This window comes from Etheostoma spectabile, unplaced genomic scaffold, assembly GCF_008692095.1.
Source record: "Etheostoma spectabile isolate EspeVRDwgs_2016 unplaced genomic scaffold, UIUC_Espe_1.0 scaffold00002964, whole genome shotgun sequence".
NCBI lineage: Eukaryota > Metazoa > Chordata > Actinopteri > Perciformes > Percidae > Etheostoma > Etheostoma spectabile.
The window spans coordinates 17,074-38,404 of NW_022602973.1; the positions used below are offsets into that span (position 1 = coordinate 17,074).

Genomic DNA, 21,331 nt, shown 5'->3' on the forward strand with positions numbered 1-21,331 from the left:
ATATATATACAAATAATGTAATAAAAAAACATAGTATATAAATGGGAACCAAGAAAAAGCAATCCTAACCCTAGTAAAATAGTAGACAAAATGTCAAACCTGAATTACAAATCTATACTATACATACATATAGTTAATAGGAATGTGTCCAACATGCCTGCCTCTGTAATAGAGATATGTCCATATCACAGTTTACTTTTATATCTTCACAAGGCTTCCACATGATTGCATAAATTGTGACTGTTAATGTAACCCATACATCCATGATTTAACCCAATTTCGACAACAAATCCAGTTGTCTTAATTTTTCCCCAAAAAATAAAATGACCGGTAGGTTAAGTTGAATAATACAGTCAACCATATGCGCGGTCAATATTTTAAGCCAATCGTGTGAAAGCAGAGCAAAAAAAACAAAACCAATTGCGTGGGACGGTAATTGTTTTTCAGCCAATCAAAAGTCCCCGGGGCGGAACCATTCACAGTGCCTTATTCAATGTCTTTCTTTTATCGCTGCTATGCTAGCACCTAACCATAGCACCTAAGGCACCTTGCGGCCCCCGACGGCTACAGAATGTGATTTGTGTGTAGTAGTGTAAGGCAAAGTTACGCCACATAGCCTGAAGCAGCGTTATAGAAGTGGACAAGTTGAAAGGAAACTACGGCGTGACTGTGGGTTATCATGGAAAAAGTGAGCAAAAACAAGACTAACCCGGCAGCGACGGCGAGCATTTTGTCCAAAATATTTTTCTGGTAAGTCGACTAGACCAAACGCCACGAATGGTAACCGCTGTTAGTTAGCGTTGCCCTTAGCGGGGCTTTTTAAAAATGTTTCCCCGCGCGACAAGATTCATATGCAACACGTTTCTTCTCATAAACGTATAACTAACGTTAGGTAACTTTTAACTGAAAGCCAACCGAAACCAGAAGTGTTACTCTTGCTCGTTAAAATAAAATGGGACTGAGTGTTCCACGTTTTGACGTTTAGTGGAAAGAAAGTTGTTTCTTGTGTCACTTAAAAATTTGAAAGTTGGTCTGAAACACATCATGATGTAATTCCTTGCATGTTTATGTAATGATGGTTTCCTGTTAATCATCTGCGCTTCTCAACGTTACTTAAGTCCAACGGGAAAGTTGCTCATGTGTCACTTCCAACTGTCTATCAAATACACCGACAGCAGCGCTTGCTTTTGGCATCATGGACCTCTGATTAAAGCCGTTTAACCGTTATATTTTTTACCTCCACATCATATTATAGAATATCGGTTCACCACGCTTAAAGTCACTCCATTTGCTCACATGAATACATCTGACAAGTGCATGTTATGGCTATTTATGCTCTAACACTACCATGTAGAGTGGATCATCTGAATAAAATCCTGAATGACACGCTGTGCTCATCTATGTCAAACTCCATATTCTCCTCACTCCTGACTCCTCTGTTCATTTCTGTGTCAGGTGGCTCAACCCTTTGTTTCGCACTGGACGCAAACGCAAACTGGAGGAAGATGACATGTACGAGGTGCTCACAGAGGACAGGTCGGAGAAACTGGGACAAGATCTGCAGAGGTATATAGTGCCAGATCTTTCAGCATGTGAATAACTACCACAATACACAATCTAAGTGGTGTTTACAATTGAATTGCAAGAGTCACATCATAGATATCTAACAAAACAAAATTACATTTTACAATTGCAATTTAGTTGCCCGAATTCATGGTATCAACAATTTCAAAAGTCTGGAACCAGATATCTTAGATTTAAGGTACTGCCACTTTAGTTTTAAATGCTCACAGTTGAAAGAAAGCTTAATTCATTGAGACATAACATCTCTAAATCAGTGTTTTAGATCTCAAATTGCAGCTATGATGAATCAACTTTAACTTAGAGATAACTCAAGGTCATGTTCACATGTCTTGTCATGTGTTTACATGTCTTGTCATGTGTTTACATGTCTTGTCATGTGTTTACATGTCTTGTCATAAGTACAATAAAATGCTTGTGCTCAGTAGGACTCTGAGAACTACTTGTGGTAGTTTAGTTGAGTCAACAACAGGTCAAAAGACGTTTAATCCCAGGGGAGAGATGTGCTTATAATTGAAAGGGGTTTTGACCCAACAGATCCTTTGGACACACAAGCATGTATTTATAAAAATCTTGAATTATCATTCTGACAAAACAAGCTGTTGCTGTAGATATTAAAGCCAATGTTAGAGGAGAGCAGTGCTCTAAAATTAAACAGACTGTCATGTTGTATGTATCAGGAAACAAATGATGTATTATTCTTAGTGGATATCTTGAATAGCTGTCGATAGTATGAGGTGCGCCTTCACCACAAATCCCTAAATGATGAGCTCCTTTCAATTCAGAGCACATCCTTGCTGTTGTTGGCAGAAGAGCCACTTTATTTCTTAAAACCAAATTGACCAACACATTTATAAAGCAATGGATCACCTCAAATAAATTTGATATTATATATGTGAAGACATCAGTTATCTCACTGTTATTCTTAGATCCTCCTGAGCCTCTCAGTGCTGGCGGGTACGTTCCACCCAACCTCTACAGGGAACATACCTGGTTTGTTTGGATATATGATTCTCAAATGTCTTGTTTTTCTATAGCTAAAAGATATTCAGTTTACTGTCACAGAGGAGTGAAGAAACTAGAATATATTCACAGTTAAGAATGTGGAATCAAGAGAATTTTGACTTTTAAAAACATATCAAAAGTTAATAGTTTACGGATTAATCTTTGCTATTCTAATGTGCAGGCTGCTTACAGTAACAAACACAAACTTCCACACCAGACACTTTCTGCTCCTCTTCCAGACATTATCCAAAGTAAACTCCAAGGCTGCCAAAGACGCACTGGTTGGGTCCTCCAAATATAGGGAAAAGTAGGCTTTTTGGTCTCTCTTTATTATTTTTTTATTTAGTCTAGAAATGTGGACCACACCGGACCCAGTTTTTTAAATTTTACACACGGCTTTTGTTTACTTGGTTGTTTCATGTTCTGTTTTCTAGCAAGAAAACTGTAACGAACACTTGGTTGTTGTTTTTTTACAAGCAACACATTTTAGAATAAAGTTTTATTACTTTATTGCCTGTACTAAGTAAGTTATGTCTGCACTGTACCTATCCTCATGATTCTCCTCCTTGTGACTTGCGTTATAAAGTAATCGCAAATTCGTTTTGTAAGATTGAATGTGCTTGGATGCAAAAGAAACAATGTTTAAACAGCCATGATATATCAGGGCGCTGCCGGACACATTCCTGCTGTAGGGGTACTAGACTGGGTTAAAACTGTTTGTGGCTGGACTGTGGATGGTCAGTGTGCTTAATTTTGGCTAAATGTTAACAGGTATAGAGATACAGTGGTAGTGTCTAGAATGTGAATCCCCTGATACTAAATGTTCACCTGCAATTTTCTGTACTGGTCCCAGTCATTTTGTTCCTAAGTTTATAAAGTAGCATATCACATGACATGGTTAAGCTATGTTTGAGACAAATACTGAAACAAAAATTATCCTGTGAGCAATTTGAATCCAGTGGCAAAATGTCGCCACACAACTGTTGATCTCCTCCTGTTTTTTAAGCATTTTAAAATAAATTTGCAAAATAACTGTAGTAGTTATCCCATCTCCCACAGTTTTACAAGACAGTTATCCTTTTTATTTTTATTGTTGTACTTCACCACTGCGACTAGCAGCCCTTCTCCTGTCATATTGCTTATTCTTACATCCATGGACTAATTTGCCTTATCTTCACAGGTCTTTAGTTGTAGTGAAAATGCAGATAAGTCATCCCAAGAAGTAAAAAGTCCCTGCAACTTTGGGTCTTTTTGATTATGCATAAATGATTTCGGCCTCCCATACGAGTCCTGACTCATCTTGATGCAAGGCTTGTCTTCTTATTACACAATGAAAAAAACATCAAATAACATAGCATCTTCATATGGCAGATGCTGGGATCATCAGATTCATACGGCTACGAAGGAGCTGCGGACACCTAGCCTTGCCAAAGGCATCATTAAATGCTACTGGAAACCATATGGAGTGCTGGGACTCTTTACCCTCATTGAAGTAAGTGTTTTAGGCTTTGGGAATTAGGTGAGAAGGGTGTGTTTAATCTTTGGCTCTCAAGTGGTTTTAGATAAGAAACTTAGTTTTCTGAAAGCAATTTAAATTAACTTTTACAGGCTTTAAAAAAAAAGACAATATATAAAACTACATGTTCCTATGCTCAGCATTAATTATATTGGTGTGTCAGCTACAAATGTAACAAATATAAAAAAGTGTTGATTAAAAATTGGAGATCTATTCTCGGAAAGTGCCGCTCAACAGATTTTGATCAGAACATGCTGTGGTTTAATTGTTAATTTCAGACCCTTGTAAATCAGTCTGTCAGGGTGCTCACCCTTCTTCCTCTCCTTCCCTGCATATCAGGAGGTCATTAAAGTGGTCCAGCCGGTCATCTTGGGGAAGATGATTCAGTACTTTGAGAATTATGACCCAGATAACATGACAGCTCTGTACGACACTCTGGGCTATGCAGCTGGCTTGTCTATGTGCACCCTCAGCCTGGCCTTGACCCATCACCTCTACTTCTTCCACGTCCAGAGAACGGGCATGAAGATCAGAGTGGCCATGTGTCACATGATCTACAAAAAGGTTAGTAGGAGGACAACTTGCAAGACAAGATTTTTTGTCGTCATTTTAGGCCTTTTATTTGAGAGGATAGCGTAGACATGAAAGGGGAGAGAGAGGGGGAATGACCACAAATCAGAATTGAATCCATGGCCGCTGCAGCAACGACTGAGCCTCTGAACGTGGGACGCAAGCTCTACCAGCCTGGCCTACCAGAAAAAGCCCCTAAAAAACATTTTATACCTCTGCCCCTTATCCACATAATGTACAAGACTACCTGAGTTACTTAATGTGGTCATTGAGAAAAATTAAATGTGATCATTTGCAGATCTGTGTAGCATTTAGCACAGATGGAATGGACAGTGTTTGTAATATTTGAAATGTAATTGTTTGCGATTGATGTTCCTTCACTGTCTTTTCCTAGGCTCTGCGTCTCAGCAGTTCAGCCATGGGAAAAACCACCACAGGGCAGATTGTCAACCTCCTATCCAATGATGTCAACAAGTTTGATGATGTACGTGAAATTTAAGGTTTTTGGAGAGGAAAAAGTAGAATCCAACACTTTTTTTTGGATAATACACTTATAGTGAGTGTTTGGCTGCATTTACCTCAGCATTCTAGTGAGACATGAGCTGTATCTTCACCTCCACCTGCTGCCGCGTCCTTCACTTTCTCTGTGGCCCATGACCAAATCATTTTAGATATCCTACCACCTGGATGATGTAGATTCTTCATAGACAAAAAACTGGATCAAAAACAGATTGTAGTCTGGTGAGGAATGCATGTTTGACCCAATTTTGCAAGTAACCACTTGTAGCATTTGAGTTCTGGCATGATCATAGCTGCAGGGTAATTTGGTTTAATGGGTTTAACATATTTCATGTGTGTGGTTACAGTGTCTCACGACAGCACTGCCTCGAATGTATTCACCCAGAGAAACACAAATCTCTCCTAGCATGAGACTCGGTCTTGATTATGCTCTGAGGCTTTTGGCACCAAACCCACTTTGTCTCATTAGTGTGTCCAGTTTCGTTTTAATCAGTCGGTCAGAGCCTGCTGTGAACGGTTCCTTGGGGGCATTTTGTTTCATAGCATTGGGCTCCTAATTACACCATGTCATGCTCTCACGCTGGTTTGAATTGAAGTATTTTAAAAGTAACAGTTGAATGACTGTACCCCACCTGTTCAAACTGCCCAGTACTGAATGTTTGGAGTACACATGCGTCTTGATCACTGTGCGTTTTAGAATTAGTTTTTGATGGTGTTACAGCTCATTTATAGTAAGTTCCCTTGCACAGGTGACTATCTTCCTGCACTTTCTGTGGGTCGGGCCCCTCCAGGCTGCGGCGGTGGTAGGACTGTTGTGGGCGGAGATCGGCCCATCATGCTTAGCGGGGATGGTGATTCTCATGTTCCTGATGCCCACGCAAACCATGTTTGGAAGGCTCTTTTCTAAGTTCAGGTAAAACACACGCACTCTCAACATTATGCGGAACCCTTTGCAAATTTTCAATCAAACGTTGCAACCATGATTGATGATGATAATCATTTGATTATTTGGCTCTGTTGTGCAGTCTTGTGCAATTAAAGATAACTAAGAAGAGATTTGTCAGGTTTCACTGTGAACAGAGGTCTCTACCAAAACGAGCTGAAAACTCCCAGGAAACGGCTGCATGTCCTCTCTCCCTTCCCTAATTTCCTGTCTTTCTCCAGCTGCTTTATCAAACAATAAAAGCCACAAAAAATATTATCTTAATCAGATACCTTAAAAAAACAAATGAGCTTAGCGTATAATCTCAGACCTTTTAATGTTTGCATTTTTTAAATATGATGGCTACATGCATAATATCAAGACTGAGGCTGAGATGCGCGGCCTTTGGCAGAGAGATGACAGGATGATAAGCGACTCAACCGACTAAAACAAACCATCAAACACATTTGTGTATTGTGTGAAAGTTAAGAGATGCTAATTTAGATTGTCTTTCTGGCTGATAGCTGACCCTTATTAACAGTTATGACCAGTAGGCAATGAGTCCTAGTTGACCCGTCCGGGAGGCTCGTACAGCCGTTCCCCAGCCACGGACAGCTACAGCCACGATGTTGCGTGCATTGTCGTAGACACAAGCAGCCACCTTTCGTGGAACTGCTTGTGTTTCCACGCAACATGAAAGTCAAACTTCAATTCAAAAGTCATAAAGAGAAGAATGGACAGGTTGTCAAGTAATATGGTGTTTATAGGTATTTTATCACAATTTTCAAATCAGATTTCAACTGACTTAAAATAGCTCTAAGTAGAAGTAGCGTTTTGCTGTAATTGTAACGTAGAAAAATATGTTCCAAATTATAGGAATTAGTGTGTCCTGCAGTAGCATACAAACTCATTTTGAAAGTCGTCAACATTGTTTCTTTGTGTTAAACAATATATTTTTGCAGTATTTAATCTTACATTTTTTACTTTTCTGCACAGGAGTAAGACAGCTATTCTCACTGACGAAAGAATCCGCACAATGAACGAAGTGGTGTCTGGAATGAGGATCATTAAGATGTACGCCTGGGAGAAACCCTTCGCTGCTCTGGTCACTGAGGTCAGAAGGTAAAAAACATAAATGGAATCTTTCTTCAAGTTAAGGTTATTTTTAGATCAACCTTTAGGGAGGCACTGCCTCACAAATGAAACCTGTCTAATTTATAAAGTAGTCTTCTGTTAGTTTAGTGTTCAGAGAATATGTCATACTCCAATGTTACTTTCATAACTCACTGAATATTTACATTAAAATTTCACATTTATTGTTTATATTATGTTATAGTGGAAAACGACCAGTGATAGAACAACATCAACTGCATAAACTATATAATAATAATAATTAAGTAGAAAATAAAGTAAAGCACAGTTTTACTTCTGATTCCTAAATCAAAGGTACGGGAAATTCAAAATCAAATAAAAAAAAAAACGTGTTGCTAAATACTACTATAGGTAATAATTATGTTTGTGCTCTTTCCTCTTACACTGTACGCCCAGCCCCGCCATTCTCATGCATCATAGAGGGAGAGACAGACACCGGTCCACACTGCTGACATTTGCTTACATGTACAGCACTGTATATTTTGTTAAGGAGGAGAGGAAAACCTGTAATTGTTCCAAGTGTGGACATAGAAGAGAAATGTGAACCATGACCTATTTTTATTTTATAGAAATGCCGCACACTCACAACACAGTTTTAATACACAAGGCTTACGTAGCACATTGGTGTTAAGTGGACAGTAATAATTGGCTTCATGATTAAAGGAAGTTTTTGTATCATACACTCCAGTCCATTGCATGTCGGCTCAAAACCATGGCCAAAAAACGTGGCTGCAGCAAACTTAACATTCTTTTATTTACAATGTAACAAAAACAACTACACGCCTAAATAATGCTGTATAGTAAGTCAGTATCATCCCTAATTGATGTAATCTGGATCAAAAGTTTCATTCAAAGATTAATGTGAATTCTGAGTAGAGTCATGTGCTTCTGATAGATTCTACCATTCGCCTCTACCATCCATTCATAATGCTTGGTAAAAGTGATGCTTTATGCCAGTACATGTGATAGTTAGAACTCTCTGTGTCCTCTTAGGAAGGAGATCTCCAAGATCATGAACAGCTCCTACCTACGAGGCCTTAACATGGCCTCCTTCTACTGTGCCAGCAAGATCATCCTCTTCGTCACTTTCACCCTCTATGTCCTCCTGGGAAATACCATCACGGCCAGCCGTGTATTTGTTACAGTCTCGCTGTACACTTCTGTGCGACTCACCGTCACGCTCTTCTTCCCAAGTGCCATCGAGAAGCTGTTTGAGAGCCGCGTTAGCGTCCGCAGGATTCAGGTACGCTGCTTTAATATTCTGATTTTAGTTCCTAAAATTAAACGTGTGGTTTAGTATTGAAATTTACCCTTTTAAGATGGATGCAATAGCCCACCACCCATAATGCATATTATGTTAAAAATGTGATGCATTTTTTACTGGAGGGTGAAAAATACAAGTCAACAGACATGGCTCTTGGACTTCAGATTGGCCTCGCACAGCGTCAGTTGTTGTTTAAGGTTAGGGCAGCACGATACAAGAAGAATATGTGATAGGCAATAATGTTGTTGAATATCTCATTACGTGACGAACCTATAACGAACAAACCTATATTAAAGTGTACTCTGTTCTGACTTTTTTGCTGCTTTCAGTATTGTGCTAAAATACAACAAATTGCTTGTTAAATTTATAACAAATGAAAGTAAATACTGAACAAATTAAAAAATGAATTTAATATAAAAGGCACCACTAAAAAAGAATGGCATTTACATTATAAAGTGCAGTTTTCTACTGATATTTTGTTTCATCTAACACAAAAAGTCTGAGTGTCTTTCGCGATATGTCTCAGCCTTTCCACAATGTGTATAGTTGATATTGCGATGACAGTAAAAGATTGATACAGGTCATCGACTTCTATTTTAAATTAAACACTTACTATTTGTCATAGACAACTTTAATTTGATAAACTTGTGTGAGTTAGCATAGTCTTTAAGGTCTTGTCTGGTCTTACTTTCAGGAAAGCAGTCAGATATTCGGAGATAAACTACTACGCTGTTCTGGCTGCATCTGGTTCTTTTGCTGATATCACAGTTCAGGCTGCTTATCTCTTATCGTTGTAACTCTCACATGCATTGTTTTGAAGGTCCAGCTCTGTAAAGCCACTATCTCTCTCCTTTTTATTTTTCTCATAAAGATATGGTTAGCTTGAAATTTAATTTTTAACCTGCTAAACCGGCAGTTATGAAACACTACACAATGATTTACCCGACCACTGTGGCAAAAGACTCCACTTAAAACATACCTTGATCGCTTACATGGCATTTAATACTAGTGAGGACTATTGTAGAAAAGGCTCCAAAGGTACAAGTTAGTGTCGGAAGACTCAAGTGGTGTTCTGGCTTATGGCTCAATGGCGTTTCTCCGGCCCACTGATAGACATGGTGGAGTTCATCTGTTATTCCTGTTTGCTCGTTACAGAGTCGCTCCAAAGTGATTTCCCTCTTAACCCTGATAAGAACTCTGTGCCGCCCTTACTAATGGAAAGCTCTCAGAGGTAAAAGAGAGGGAGCTTACCAACATACCCCACAAGTCTACCTTCTATGGGGTCACTGCAGTTGCATCAAGTCAACCTACTTCAGACCTGAGCCAGTCCAACTCTTGGAAGGAACTCCATGGGGCGGCCAACTCAAATGATCAACCTACAGCTGAAGACTACAGACAGGCTGAGCGGTTGATACATAAGAGGGCTCATAGGAATGGTTTCCAGCAGGAGTACATCCTACTAAAAGCTGCTAAGCAAGTCAATAAGGAACAGTTGACTTAATATGCTGTCTCCAGAGCTGGATGACAATGGAGAGCTCATCAGTGTTGGAGGACAATTCCGTCGAGGCAAAGACCTAGAATGGACAGCTCTTCATCCAGTCATCCTAGATCCAGTTCATGGAGTAACTCCGCTTCTGATCCAAGACTTGACTGCCACTTCTTCCACCTAGGCCGAGAGCAGGTGTTTGCTGAGCTTTGATGCCCCTATCTGTATCCTTGTGTCCCCAGAGAGTCAGTTCCATACATGGAGAAGCAGCGTTAGTTTTTATGCACCACATATCTGGAACAAACTCCTAGAAAACTCCAGGTCTGCTGCAACTCTGTTCTTTTAAATCAAGACTGAAGACTTTTCTTTTTTATGTTGCCTTCTTTTAAGTAATTGTTCAGTTTTACACTGAACTGTAGTGTTATACTTGCATTTCATATGATTTATTCTATTTTAGCTGTTTTTGTAATCGTTTTAACTGCTCTTAAATGTGTTATGGAAAGCGATTTGAATTGCCTTGAAGCAGCTGAAATGTGCTCTACAAATAAAGCTGCCTTGTCTTTCCAATTATATTATGTAGTCATGTCGGTACTTGGTTGACGAGTACTCAAATGTAATTACTTGTACGTGGTCTGAAAACTCATCGGTGCTTCCATAATAGAAACCACACATAAACAGACTGGAACATTTGTATACTTGTTTTTGAAAGTGGAAGAATTAAACCGCATATAAACCATTTCAATTTATTCAATTTTTTTGTAAGATTTGGCCTTAGGTGGCGCTCAGGCTAACACACGGGTGAACCTAGTGACAAACACTGTACTACTGCCCATACTAAGCAAATGCCAATTGGCTCCACTAAAGCAATAGTGGAAGGGATTTTACTGATATACATTTTGACAATGTTTTTTTTTTGTTTTTTTTTTTTTTTTTTATGTTGTAGGAGTTCTTAATGCTGGATGAGATCACAAAAGGCCCGGCTGCACTGCCACAGGATGAGAAGAAAGACGCTTTCTTGGAGATCAAGGACCTAGTCTGCTACTGGGACAAGGTCAGATATCTTGTGCTCACTGGTATAAACACCAGGAATGCCCTGAGCCAGTACACTAGATTGAGCAAATCCAAGAATTTTCTATAACATTTTATCACCCACTTGCTCCTACAACATTAGCACTCTGTAGAACCTCCACAGACTGCTAATATGACAAAATGACATACATATTAGTCTTGCATTGCCAGACCTAACGTTACCTCCACACTGCTGCTGCTGCTGCTGCTGCTGTGAAGGGTCTGGCTAGTCCACACGATCAATCAAAATTGTCTTGAGCAGCACTATGCGCCGGATGGAGCAACGGTGCCTCTGCAAAATAGCCTCAGGGAGGAAAAAGAAAAACTGATTCATGTTGTAATGTGTAAATATATTTTTTACCCCTGCAGAGTCTGGATGCTCCATCTCTGCAGAACGTCTCCTTCACTCTGAACTGCAGTCAGCTGTTGGCTGTAATTGGACCAGTGGGAGCTGGAAAGGTCAGATATCTCATGTCATCATTTTGACGCCAGGAGGCAGCTAGAATTGTGACTTGTAGCAGCCAGTCACTGCTTAGCTGGAATAGTTCAGGTAGTTTGTGTAAATCTTTTCTCAACTGATCGGTAGCTTATGTCTTACCTTTCTTTGTGTCTGTATGTCCATTCAGTCATCCCTGTTGAGTACCATCCTGCGAGAGCTTCCCCATGAAAAGGGGGTGCTAAAAGTCAAGGTCAGCTGACCTATGCTGCCCAGCAGCCCTGTGTGTTCCCCGGAACCATTCGCAGTAACATCTTGTTTGGGAGAGAGCTCGACACCCAGAAGTATGAGAGAGTCATTCGAGCCTGTGCTCTAAAGAGGGTGAGAGGGATTTCAGTTATTACTTAAGATTACATGGAAAAGTCAAGACAAGAGGCTAACACAAATAATCTATTTTTTAATCACAACAAATTGGACACGAGGAAGGATTACGGCAAGTAAAATCTGTTAAAGTGTCCATAAGGGTTTAAGACTTGGTTCACATTTTTTTCAAGTCAACCTTTTAATAAATAACATACATTTTTTAAGCTGTGCACATGAGTTTGAACCCAACCGAAGTCTTTGACAATATCCTCATTTAGGATCCTAGTGGCCTGAGCGTAGAAGCTCCTCCTGAGCCTTTTGGTGCTTCTGCCCAACCTCAACAGGAAGAAAAGCCTGTTACCCGGGTGGTTTGAAATATTAATTATCTGAAAGAGAAGAGAAGGGCACTGCATAGTGTACGTTTTGCCAAACAAACCACTCTTTGACCTGCCAATAGGAGGTTAGCTGTGTCCACTAAATGAGTTACTGTGTTAGTTGTTTGGATCAAATGGTTTGGGAGTGGCTTAAAGATCTACAGTGGTAGAATTATTCTCAGTTCCCTCTTATATTTTATAAAAGAAAGCATTATTGGGAAAGTGAAACATGCAATTTCTCTACATGTTCAGACATGTAAGAATGACATCACCAAGGCGCAGCCCTGATAGTTCCTGACTTTCTACCTTGTAACTGTGTAAGGCAGGTTGTATAGGTTGATGCAAGGTTGGACAACACAGCTGTGTCTGTTCCTGAGTCAAGTGATATTTTCTCTGGTATCCATGTAAAGATCAAGTAAAGCATTGTTAATGTCTTGTTTCTCATAGTATTTTAACTTTTGTTTCATTTCTGAATTGAATATTGTGTGCAGTGAGTACAGTAGGCAGGCTAGAGGGCAAAAAGAGTCTTGTTGTCCATGCTACCTCAGAGATCACTGTATAGGGGCGCCCTGCTGGCCTACAGCTTTAGAGTACTGACCATGTGGTTTATGCATCTTTGATTAATGCTCTCTTTCTGACTCCCCTCATTTTCTGTCACCTCTCCTTTGATCGTGTCCCAGTGGGAAGTGAACACATCACATTTTACACACCTTTGTGAATATATGTAATCAAAAATCAGTGTGGTCACTTCTGTGGTTGGGTGTTTGTGATTTCCACGTTGTTTACTCTACACTGTTATGTTTGTGCAGGACATAGAGCTGCTCCCAGATGGAGACCTGACAATAATCGGGGACAGAGGAGCCACACTCAGCGGGGGACAGAAAGCTCGTGTCAACCTTGCCAGGTCAAAGGACATCCAAATTATTATAACAAAGAAACCAGATGGCTTTTACTGTATATGATTAGACAAATTGTCACTCCTAGAAAAGCATGTTATTAAAGAAGACTTGATACAGTAAACACATTTAATTTAAGAATATATTACTAAAGAATGTGAGACACACTGTAAACCAAGTTGTGATCAAAAGTTTAGGTAAAGCACAAGCACTTTTATTTAACATCAAATGGGGTATTGTTGTCACTCAGGTAGTGAAAAGAGAAGCTTTGCATTTGCTGGCTAAAAGTGGGTGGAGAGAGCTGGTGGGTTAGAGGACCTCCATCCTGGTTCGGGTGGCTCAAAATCACTTTAATTTCCCACAGCCTCCTGTCTGTCAGGCTGCCTATTGAGAACTCTTTTTTTTTTTTTAAAGTGACCAAAATCATTTTTAATTGAAAATAAGCATATACACAGTTGTGTTCAAAATAACAGCAGTCATACATCACTAACCTCATAAGTCATTTTTGTGGGTAGAAGTGGTATTTTTACATGACAAATAATTTACTAGTAAGAGCCATAGAAAAACAGACCCAGCATGCTGCTTATTCTGTGTAATTGAATCTGTTATTAAAAGGGGCATGTTTAAAATGATAGCAGTGTTGTGTTCAATTAGTGAGCTGATTGAGTCTGAAGAAACAGGTGTCAATTAGGAAGGAAGGAAGCAAACATTGTGCATGGTGGTTATAGTGCATTTCACACTGAAATACCCAGCAAAATGGGGAGTTCAAGACATTGCCCTGACAAACAGTGGACTTTAATTAAGAAGTTGATTTGAGAGGGGAAAACATAAACAAGTGCAAAAAATTATAGACTGCTCAGCCAAAAGATTTCAAATGCCTTGAAATTGCCTCCAAAGGAATAAATGGTCAACTACCATTTGAATGGGTTGAAGAATAGCCAAAATGAATGACACTGAATGACAACTGACATGTTGCAATCCAAGGGACTAGAAAATTTGACCTTGTCTTTGAAGGCAACGAGCATGAAAACCAGCAACTAAAACTTTCCACATGGCGTAGAAGCTACATGCTGTCTGACGGTAGGTGCTAACAAAATGCTGTGTTCTCAGGGCTGTGTATCAGGATGCAGACATCTACCTGCTGGATGACCCTTTGAGTGCTGTGGATGCTGAGGTTGGAAGACACCTGTTTGAACAGTGAGTGATCTTAAAGTTGCATGGAGTGTTTCAGGTACAAATTCTCCCTCATGACCCATCCAGTTTCTCAAATCTGTGTGATTGTATCCCCGTCATACATCCACATGCTCTCATATGCACATATTAGAACAGCATGTTAAGGTCTCACAGCTCAGGGTGGGTTTGTAATCGAAGACAAACTGTTCTTCTGCTCAGTGGTTGAACGCTAGACAGGTCTGTTAAGGTCTCATATGCTGTTACACAACAGCATGGGAGATTTATTTGATCTACCAAACAGGAAGGTACTGGCGTGTTCCTGGAGAGCTTCAAAGCTGAAGCGGAAAGCCTTCAGCGTTAAATCTTAGCAGCGGAAAGTTCCTGTAAATAGAGGGCTGGGAAGGTATCTGCATTGTTATATAATGTAGCTTTTTCCCCTAAGTTTTCTCCCCTATATAGTTTATACTGAGTGATAAATATCTCCTCCATGAGTTGATTTATGTCGTTATTTGGACCATGTTGCTTTGCTGCAAAGTGCATCTTAAAGGTGTTTCAGTGTTTTGAAAGGCCAGAACTAAGGCTGAGGCAGGAAGAGGTGCGGTGCTGCTAGTGTCAGGCAGACAATTGAAGTTGGCCCCACTCTTCCTGTTTGAATTTTCCGCTTGGATAATACAATTCCGCTTATAGTAACAAAACAAAATTAGGAACACTCAGTAAATGTAGTTTAATCCTAACAGACTGCTGCGTTCATAGTAAAACCTGACACAATATTTACTGTATGTCCATGTATTAGGTGTATCTGTGGCCTGCTGAAGAACAAGCCTCGTATCCTGGTCACTCACCAGCTGCAGTACCTGCAAGTAGCCGACCAGATTGTTGTCCTCAAGGAGGTTGGTGCCTGTACAGAATGAAACACTCCAACACTGGGCCTCATGTAAAAAACTCTTGTGGACTTACAGTATGTGTTTAAGCGAAATTATGGCATTCCTCCATTGTTAATTATGTCTACGCTACAAATCAAGTCATTGAGCCATCGTATGAGTCAAACAGTTTGGCTTTATCTAAAAGATCATAAAATGCTAATGTGAAAGAATATGGTGATTTAAGATTCTCTTTGGTGTATGAGTGTGATGTGCATCATGGCTGCCATTTTACTGTATTGACAGTTTATACAAATTAATTTAATTAAGAATTACAGTCACCCTACTTGGTATGTTTGTAAAAGAGCAAAATCAGACAAAATGATGCAACATCATTAACATTACAGCCTGCTGAGGTCACTAGCAGCTTTGAGACTGTTAGTGTATTTAGAGCTCAGCACCAGCATCTTTGTGTAATAGAATGTATTAACCATAACCTTGTTAAAGTGTGTTTATACATGGTGAGATAGTGTTTATGCGTTGGCAGCGGTATGGTAAACACCGTCGCAGCGTAGCCTAACTTGTGTCTGCACATGTCAGGGTCACATGGTGACAAAGGGGACGTATACAGAGCTGCAGCGGTCTGGAGTGGACTTCACGTCTCTGTTGAAGGAGGAGGAAGAGAAACAGCCCCCTCCAGGCATTGTCGCCAGGAGCAGAACTCTGTCCCAGAACTCTATGATCTCACAGACCTCATCTGTGCCCTCGATCAAAGATGGAGACCAGCTACCGGTTTGTATACAATTTCCCTTTAGGTTTGTTTAACACGAAAACGGCAAGTGTCAAAAGATTGAACTTGTTGCCTTAATTTTTCCAGAGTAGGGGAGTGCTGATCAATTTGTAATGGCTTGTAGTTGTTTTAGAATATTTAGAATTTTCAACTTTCCTATAACGGCCCATATTCAAACTCTGCCCCGTTGATTTCTCGCAAAAAAATCCAAAAGTGAATTTAGTGATAAAATAGCAGACAAAATTGTAAAAAGGTGCAGCTTTAATGGCAAACTCTCGATCTAGATTCTGGAATTGATTGCTTTTTGGATGCGAACACTGAATTTTAACATTTTTCAGCTGAATTTGGCATTTTGAATTTGAGCAAGTTGAAAATAGATTAGTAATTTTTAGAAAAGTAAGAAATTTTAAACATTGTATTTTGCATCTGAATTTTGTATATGGAATTTTTAACGTACAATGATTGTACGTCATTTATTCTGAATGTATGAACTTAAGGAAAAATAAGGTGAAAATTGAGTTACAAATTTGAAGAGATTCAGAGCCAAAAAAATTCAGATACATAATGTCAATGCATAAATACTCAGTGCTACAAATTAAATAGTTTTTTTAAATTTGAAAATCTGAAACGGGTTTACTTCATTCTTAGCGCCAACCAAGATGGTTGTTTTAGGTTTAAAGAAATGCAAATGAGCCAGAGCGAGTTTGCCACGTTCCACAATGTTGCTTTTTGTGTTTTTTATCTGGGTTAAATCAGGACCTGGCTCAGATGGTCAAAACATAGAGGGCGACAACACCATGTTAAATGTTTAGCAATGGATTAGTAAATCAAATTGGACCAAAAAGAAACCTCAGCACACTGGGCCCAGGTGTGCTGAGTTGCTCTAATTAGTGATCTGAAAACAGGAGGCACAGTTTAGAAACAAACCTACACAGGGGCACGCCAGTTTGTACTTGTGAACAAATTGTTGTTCTGCCTGGTGGGTGAGCATTAAACGCTTGAGACAATTCGGGCACTGCAGCATTTGTCTTGACCAAAAATAAGATTCAATTAATATTTCTCTCTTTTACCGGTATGTTTAACATACATGCCTAATTTTATGCTACACATAACTTGCAAAATTACAGCCACACCCATGCGATAAATGAGAATATTTCCTTAGACATGCCAGTTGTTGTTTTTTTTGCATTTTATGTTTTGCTCTCCACCCAGCTGCATCATGTCTGTTACAATTTTATATATATTGTTTAATAGTCATTCCTAATAGTGTCAGTTGGTCCTGCTTTAAACTTTCTGTGTGGTTTATAATCCATCAAACTGTGCACTGTGGTTATGTTTGTCCTTCACAGGCAGAGCAGGTGCAGACAGTACCAGAGGAGAGTCGGGCTGAGGGAACCATTGGAGTGAGTCTGTATGTCAAATACCTGAGAGCTGGAGCCAGCATTGTTGTTCTGCTGGTTGGCATAGTGGTCAGCATTCTGGCGCAGGTACGCAGCTCGCAGAGCTATTTTAATTTTGGTTTTCCAATCTGTTAGTTGATATCAGCTGCAATCAAGAGCGGAGTGGCCAAGCATACAATCTTTTCGGCGGCCCTCCTCTATTTCTCCCTTGAGCAAATGTGTCAAGCCAGGTAAAGCCAAGATGGGAAGGCCACAGTGCAGCTGGATACTCTACAAAAAAAAATTCAAAATAAAACACCCAGGTTTTGGCCGTCTTGACCTCTCAGCTGTGTCTAGAGCGAGACAGGTGATCAGGCATGCAGAAAGACACAGACAGTCAGGGGCCATTCACATTGTACGCGCAAGAGGCTGCACTACGAAACCCGTTATTGTCAATCGCTTGCGTGTCCAAAAACTGGCCTGAGCAAGAAGTGCGAGCAGCATTTTTCCACTTAGCCGCTCTTGCGCATGCCACAATTAAAGTTTACCTTGGTTCAAGTGTATTCCAGAGAATGAATGAACTTAGGCTCATAGCTTAACTTTATTATACCCAACTGCAGTGACTGCAGACCTCTTACGTGTGTAAACATGCAATGACCCATAGTGTTAAAATGAAACATTTTATTTAGAAATGAAAACCATTCATAACCCATCCGTGAAATCGTAGGCCTGACTCTTTGCTCCCTGTTGAGCCAAAATTACCCCTGGAACTGGTCCCAGTGAAAGCGGAGCTCCTTCACCAGCTGGAATTTTTGCAACTGCTCTCTGGACCTGAGGGTCTCGTGCACCCAAACCCTTCTTGCTGCTGCCTTCCTCCGTATACCTTCACAACCAGGGCAAGTACCAAGGCTCTTGTGGTTCAAAGACAGAAACATCTTCACCACCAAATGGCTACTGGAATCGCTTTGTATCCTACAGTGTACACAATGTCACTGTACTACACGTCTGATGTAAACACCGGACGCAGACGTCACGTAAATGTAGAAAGTCTTGCCTAATTTGCACTGAGCCTGGCGGCAAGCACACATGCAATGTGAATGGAGCAATATACAGCGGCAGTGACACACACACACACACACACACACACACACACACACACACACACACACCACACACACACACACACACACACACACACACACACACCCACACACACACACACACGGAGGGAAGAGGGAGAGCTGCTCTCTGTGATTGCTTTGTGATGGAGAAAAGTATCTGGTATGCACAGAAACAAATCTGTTTCCCAGCCCCTTGAGGAAATGTAAATTTCACTTTTCACATGTTAGCTCAGTGAATATTGTGAAGAAAAAAGTTTGTGTCCTCTTCACATATAGTATAAATCAGTGAATGTACATAAAGAATTAGCCATCTCCTCTTGAGATTTAGACAAAACACTAACCCATTGCCCATTCTTTTAATTGTCTAGGTAGCATACATCATGCAGGACTGGTGGCTGGCTCACTGGTAAGAATGAAAATCATTGAAAAGAACAAAAATACACGTGTCCCCGATATTGGTATGTTCCTCTGAGGTCTATGCTTTTGTTTGACTTAATTTTTGTAACATTTTGATCAGGGCTGACAAGCAAGATAAGCTGACTAACAGCACCATCATCCAAAACGGGCGAAACATCACTGCAGAGCTGAACACAGATTTCTACCTGGGTGTTTTTGGAGGTAATCTGACAACACATGTTGTCATATAAAGCTGCACTGTATGTGTTGTATTTCAGTAGTTTAAAGGAAAACATTCTGCTGCTTGTTTTTACAGGTTTGACTGCAGCTGTCATCTTTTTGGCTTCATCAGGAATATTGTTCTGTTCAGCGTATTGGTGAAGTCTGCGCAGTCTCTGCACAACCGCATGTTCAACTCCATACTCAAAACCCCTGGCATTTCTTTGACGTCAACCCTATTGGTAAGCAAAATATTAAACATTACCTCAAATACTAAGCATATATCTATAGTATTTTGGGCATTAGTTGAATATTGCATATTGACTTCAAGGTACAATATGTATATTTCTCTATCTAAAAACGACTATACCTATGTACCCACTAACCCCATAATCGGCATATAAATGCAGTGGTGCTCATAAGTTTATCAACCCATGCTAAAGTTGACTATAAGAGGAATAAAAAAAATAATAATCTTTTGGAAATTTAGCTTAATGCCTTAATTAAACAAATTTGGAAAAATCTAACCTTTAACACACCAATTTCTTTTTTTTTGTGAATGATGTATTGTACATAAATGTTCTTCCTTAAAATACAGGAGCATAAGTATACACACTCCTGTTAAATTCCCATAGAGCCAGGCAGATTTTTATTAACAGCCGTTGTTTAATGGATCCAGGATACTATGCATCCTGATAAAGTTCCTTTGGCCTTTTGGAATTGCAATAGCCCCCCCCCCCCCCCCATCATCATCATCGTCACATACCCTCACCATACCTAGAGATTGGCACGGGATACTTTCCATAAAATCATCTCTCAATGCAAATCAAACCATCTATAGCTAAAAATAAACCACGCCAATCTCTAGGTATGGTCAATCTTTAGCCTGCCTCTATGGGAATTTAACGGGGGGGTGTTCTTATGCCCCCTGTATTTTAAGGAAGAACATTTATTTATGATACATTATTTATTCACAAAGAAATTGTGTCCTTAAAGGTGGATTTTTCATTTTTTTTTTTTTTTTTTTAAATTAAGTCATTATGATAATTTTCAAAACAAGATTTTTTTTTTTTTTAGTCAACTTTAGCATGGGTTCGTAACTTATGACACCTATGTGTTTTCAGTTGTGTACCAGGCTATCCTAAATGTTTCCAACAATGTTTAAATGCAGATAAATCAATATATATATTTCAATGACATGGCCGTTTGGTTGGTCGCCCGTCAGTGGCGTCATGTAACCTTTGCCCCCTAGTTACTCTATCGTCAAAACATGGGAACCCAGATGATACGTTTCAGTCTTTTAGATCATACAATGTCAGAGGGGAATTATACTCAGTAACTGTAGCTTTCCACTTGACAGCTTCCTCAAAGACGTATGGAGCAGTACCAATTGTGTGAGGGGAAATCTCATTACTAAAAAGCTGTGATGGCACCTAAACCTACACTAAACTGCAAATGATTCCTTCAAGAATATAAACTGGAAAACTCTCTCCTGTCTCACCTCAGGAAGAGTCTTGAACAGGTTTTCAAAGGATATTGGCCAGCTGGATTCTATGTTGCCGTGGACTTTTGCTGACTTCATTCAGGTAAGGAGAGATCTCACAGTAATGACAGCTCATGAGAACCTGTATGCTAAAGGCGCTGACACACCAACCCCATAATCGGCAGTCAGTCTGGCGAGGTCGGTGACTTGAGTCTGTTCGGTGTGTCAGTCGGCCTTCTGTTGGCCGATTTGACACGTTGAATCGGGGTGGGCAGTCAGACTCAATGGCATTCTGATTGGTGGAGTGCTAACTTGAAAATGACTAGTGGGACAAGCGTGACGAACGCCTCTCAAAATCTGACAATCTTTTAAACTGACCTTTGTCGATCGGAAATAAAGATTCTGCAACTATGTGGTTTATTTCTGCTTCAAATGTTTCAGAAACACAATTCAGTAAACTATTTTTGTAAAATACAAGCTCGTATTTATGGACGCCGTAATGGTCGTATAGAGAAGCCAGACCCACGTGATGCGTTTTTTTCATTTTTTGTTTTAATTTTTTGGGCGACAATACAGATTAGCACCACCTGCTGTCTGATCAGTCCGACTGCCTTTTGTTGCTGTGAGCACCCACGACTTGGGTACGTGAAGCAACTGTCATGGCAGGTGTATGCTCAGGACCCAAGGAAACGCAGGGGGAAGTTTGATGAGATGAGCGGTTCTCAAAAAGGCTGCGCGCAGCAATACTCCAGGCCAAA

At 40.0% G+C, this 21,331-nt stretch overlaps 1 protein-coding gene and 1 long non-coding RNA gene across 2 annotated transcripts; one reads left to right on the top strand and one right to left on the bottom strand.

The window, feature by feature from the left end:
- Nucleotides 1-480: 480 nt before the first annotated feature.
- Nucleotides 481-20,678, top strand: LOC116676288 (multidrug resistance-associated protein 4-like). Its single transcript, XM_032507506.1, is given in 21 exon segments — nt 481-750; nt 1,456-1,566; nt 3,958-4,078; nt 4,442-4,666; nt 5,067-5,156; nt 5,941-6,104; nt 7,110-7,235; nt 8,259-8,508; nt 10,959-11,066; nt 11,453-11,542; nt 11,710-11,767; nt 11,770-11,900; nt 13,066-13,160; nt 14,263-14,349; nt 15,119-15,215; nt 15,786-15,977; nt 17,325-17,462; nt 18,844-18,881; nt 18,993-19,093; nt 19,188-19,332; nt 20,597-20,678. Coding segments are annotated over 20 exon segments (2,358 nt in total). The 5' UTR covers nt 481-679; the 3' UTR covers nt 19,253-19,332; nt 20,597-20,678.
- Nucleotides 8,981-9,858, bottom strand: LOC116676289 (uncharacterized). The gene is made up of 3 exons (XR_004328631.1): nt 9,848-9,858; nt 9,139-9,141; nt 8,981-9,050 (listed from the first exon to the last, which is right to left on the bottom strand). It is a non-coding gene; the product is annotated as an uncharacterized LOC116676289 (long non-coding RNA).
- Nucleotides 20,679-21,331: the final 653 nt, after the last annotated feature.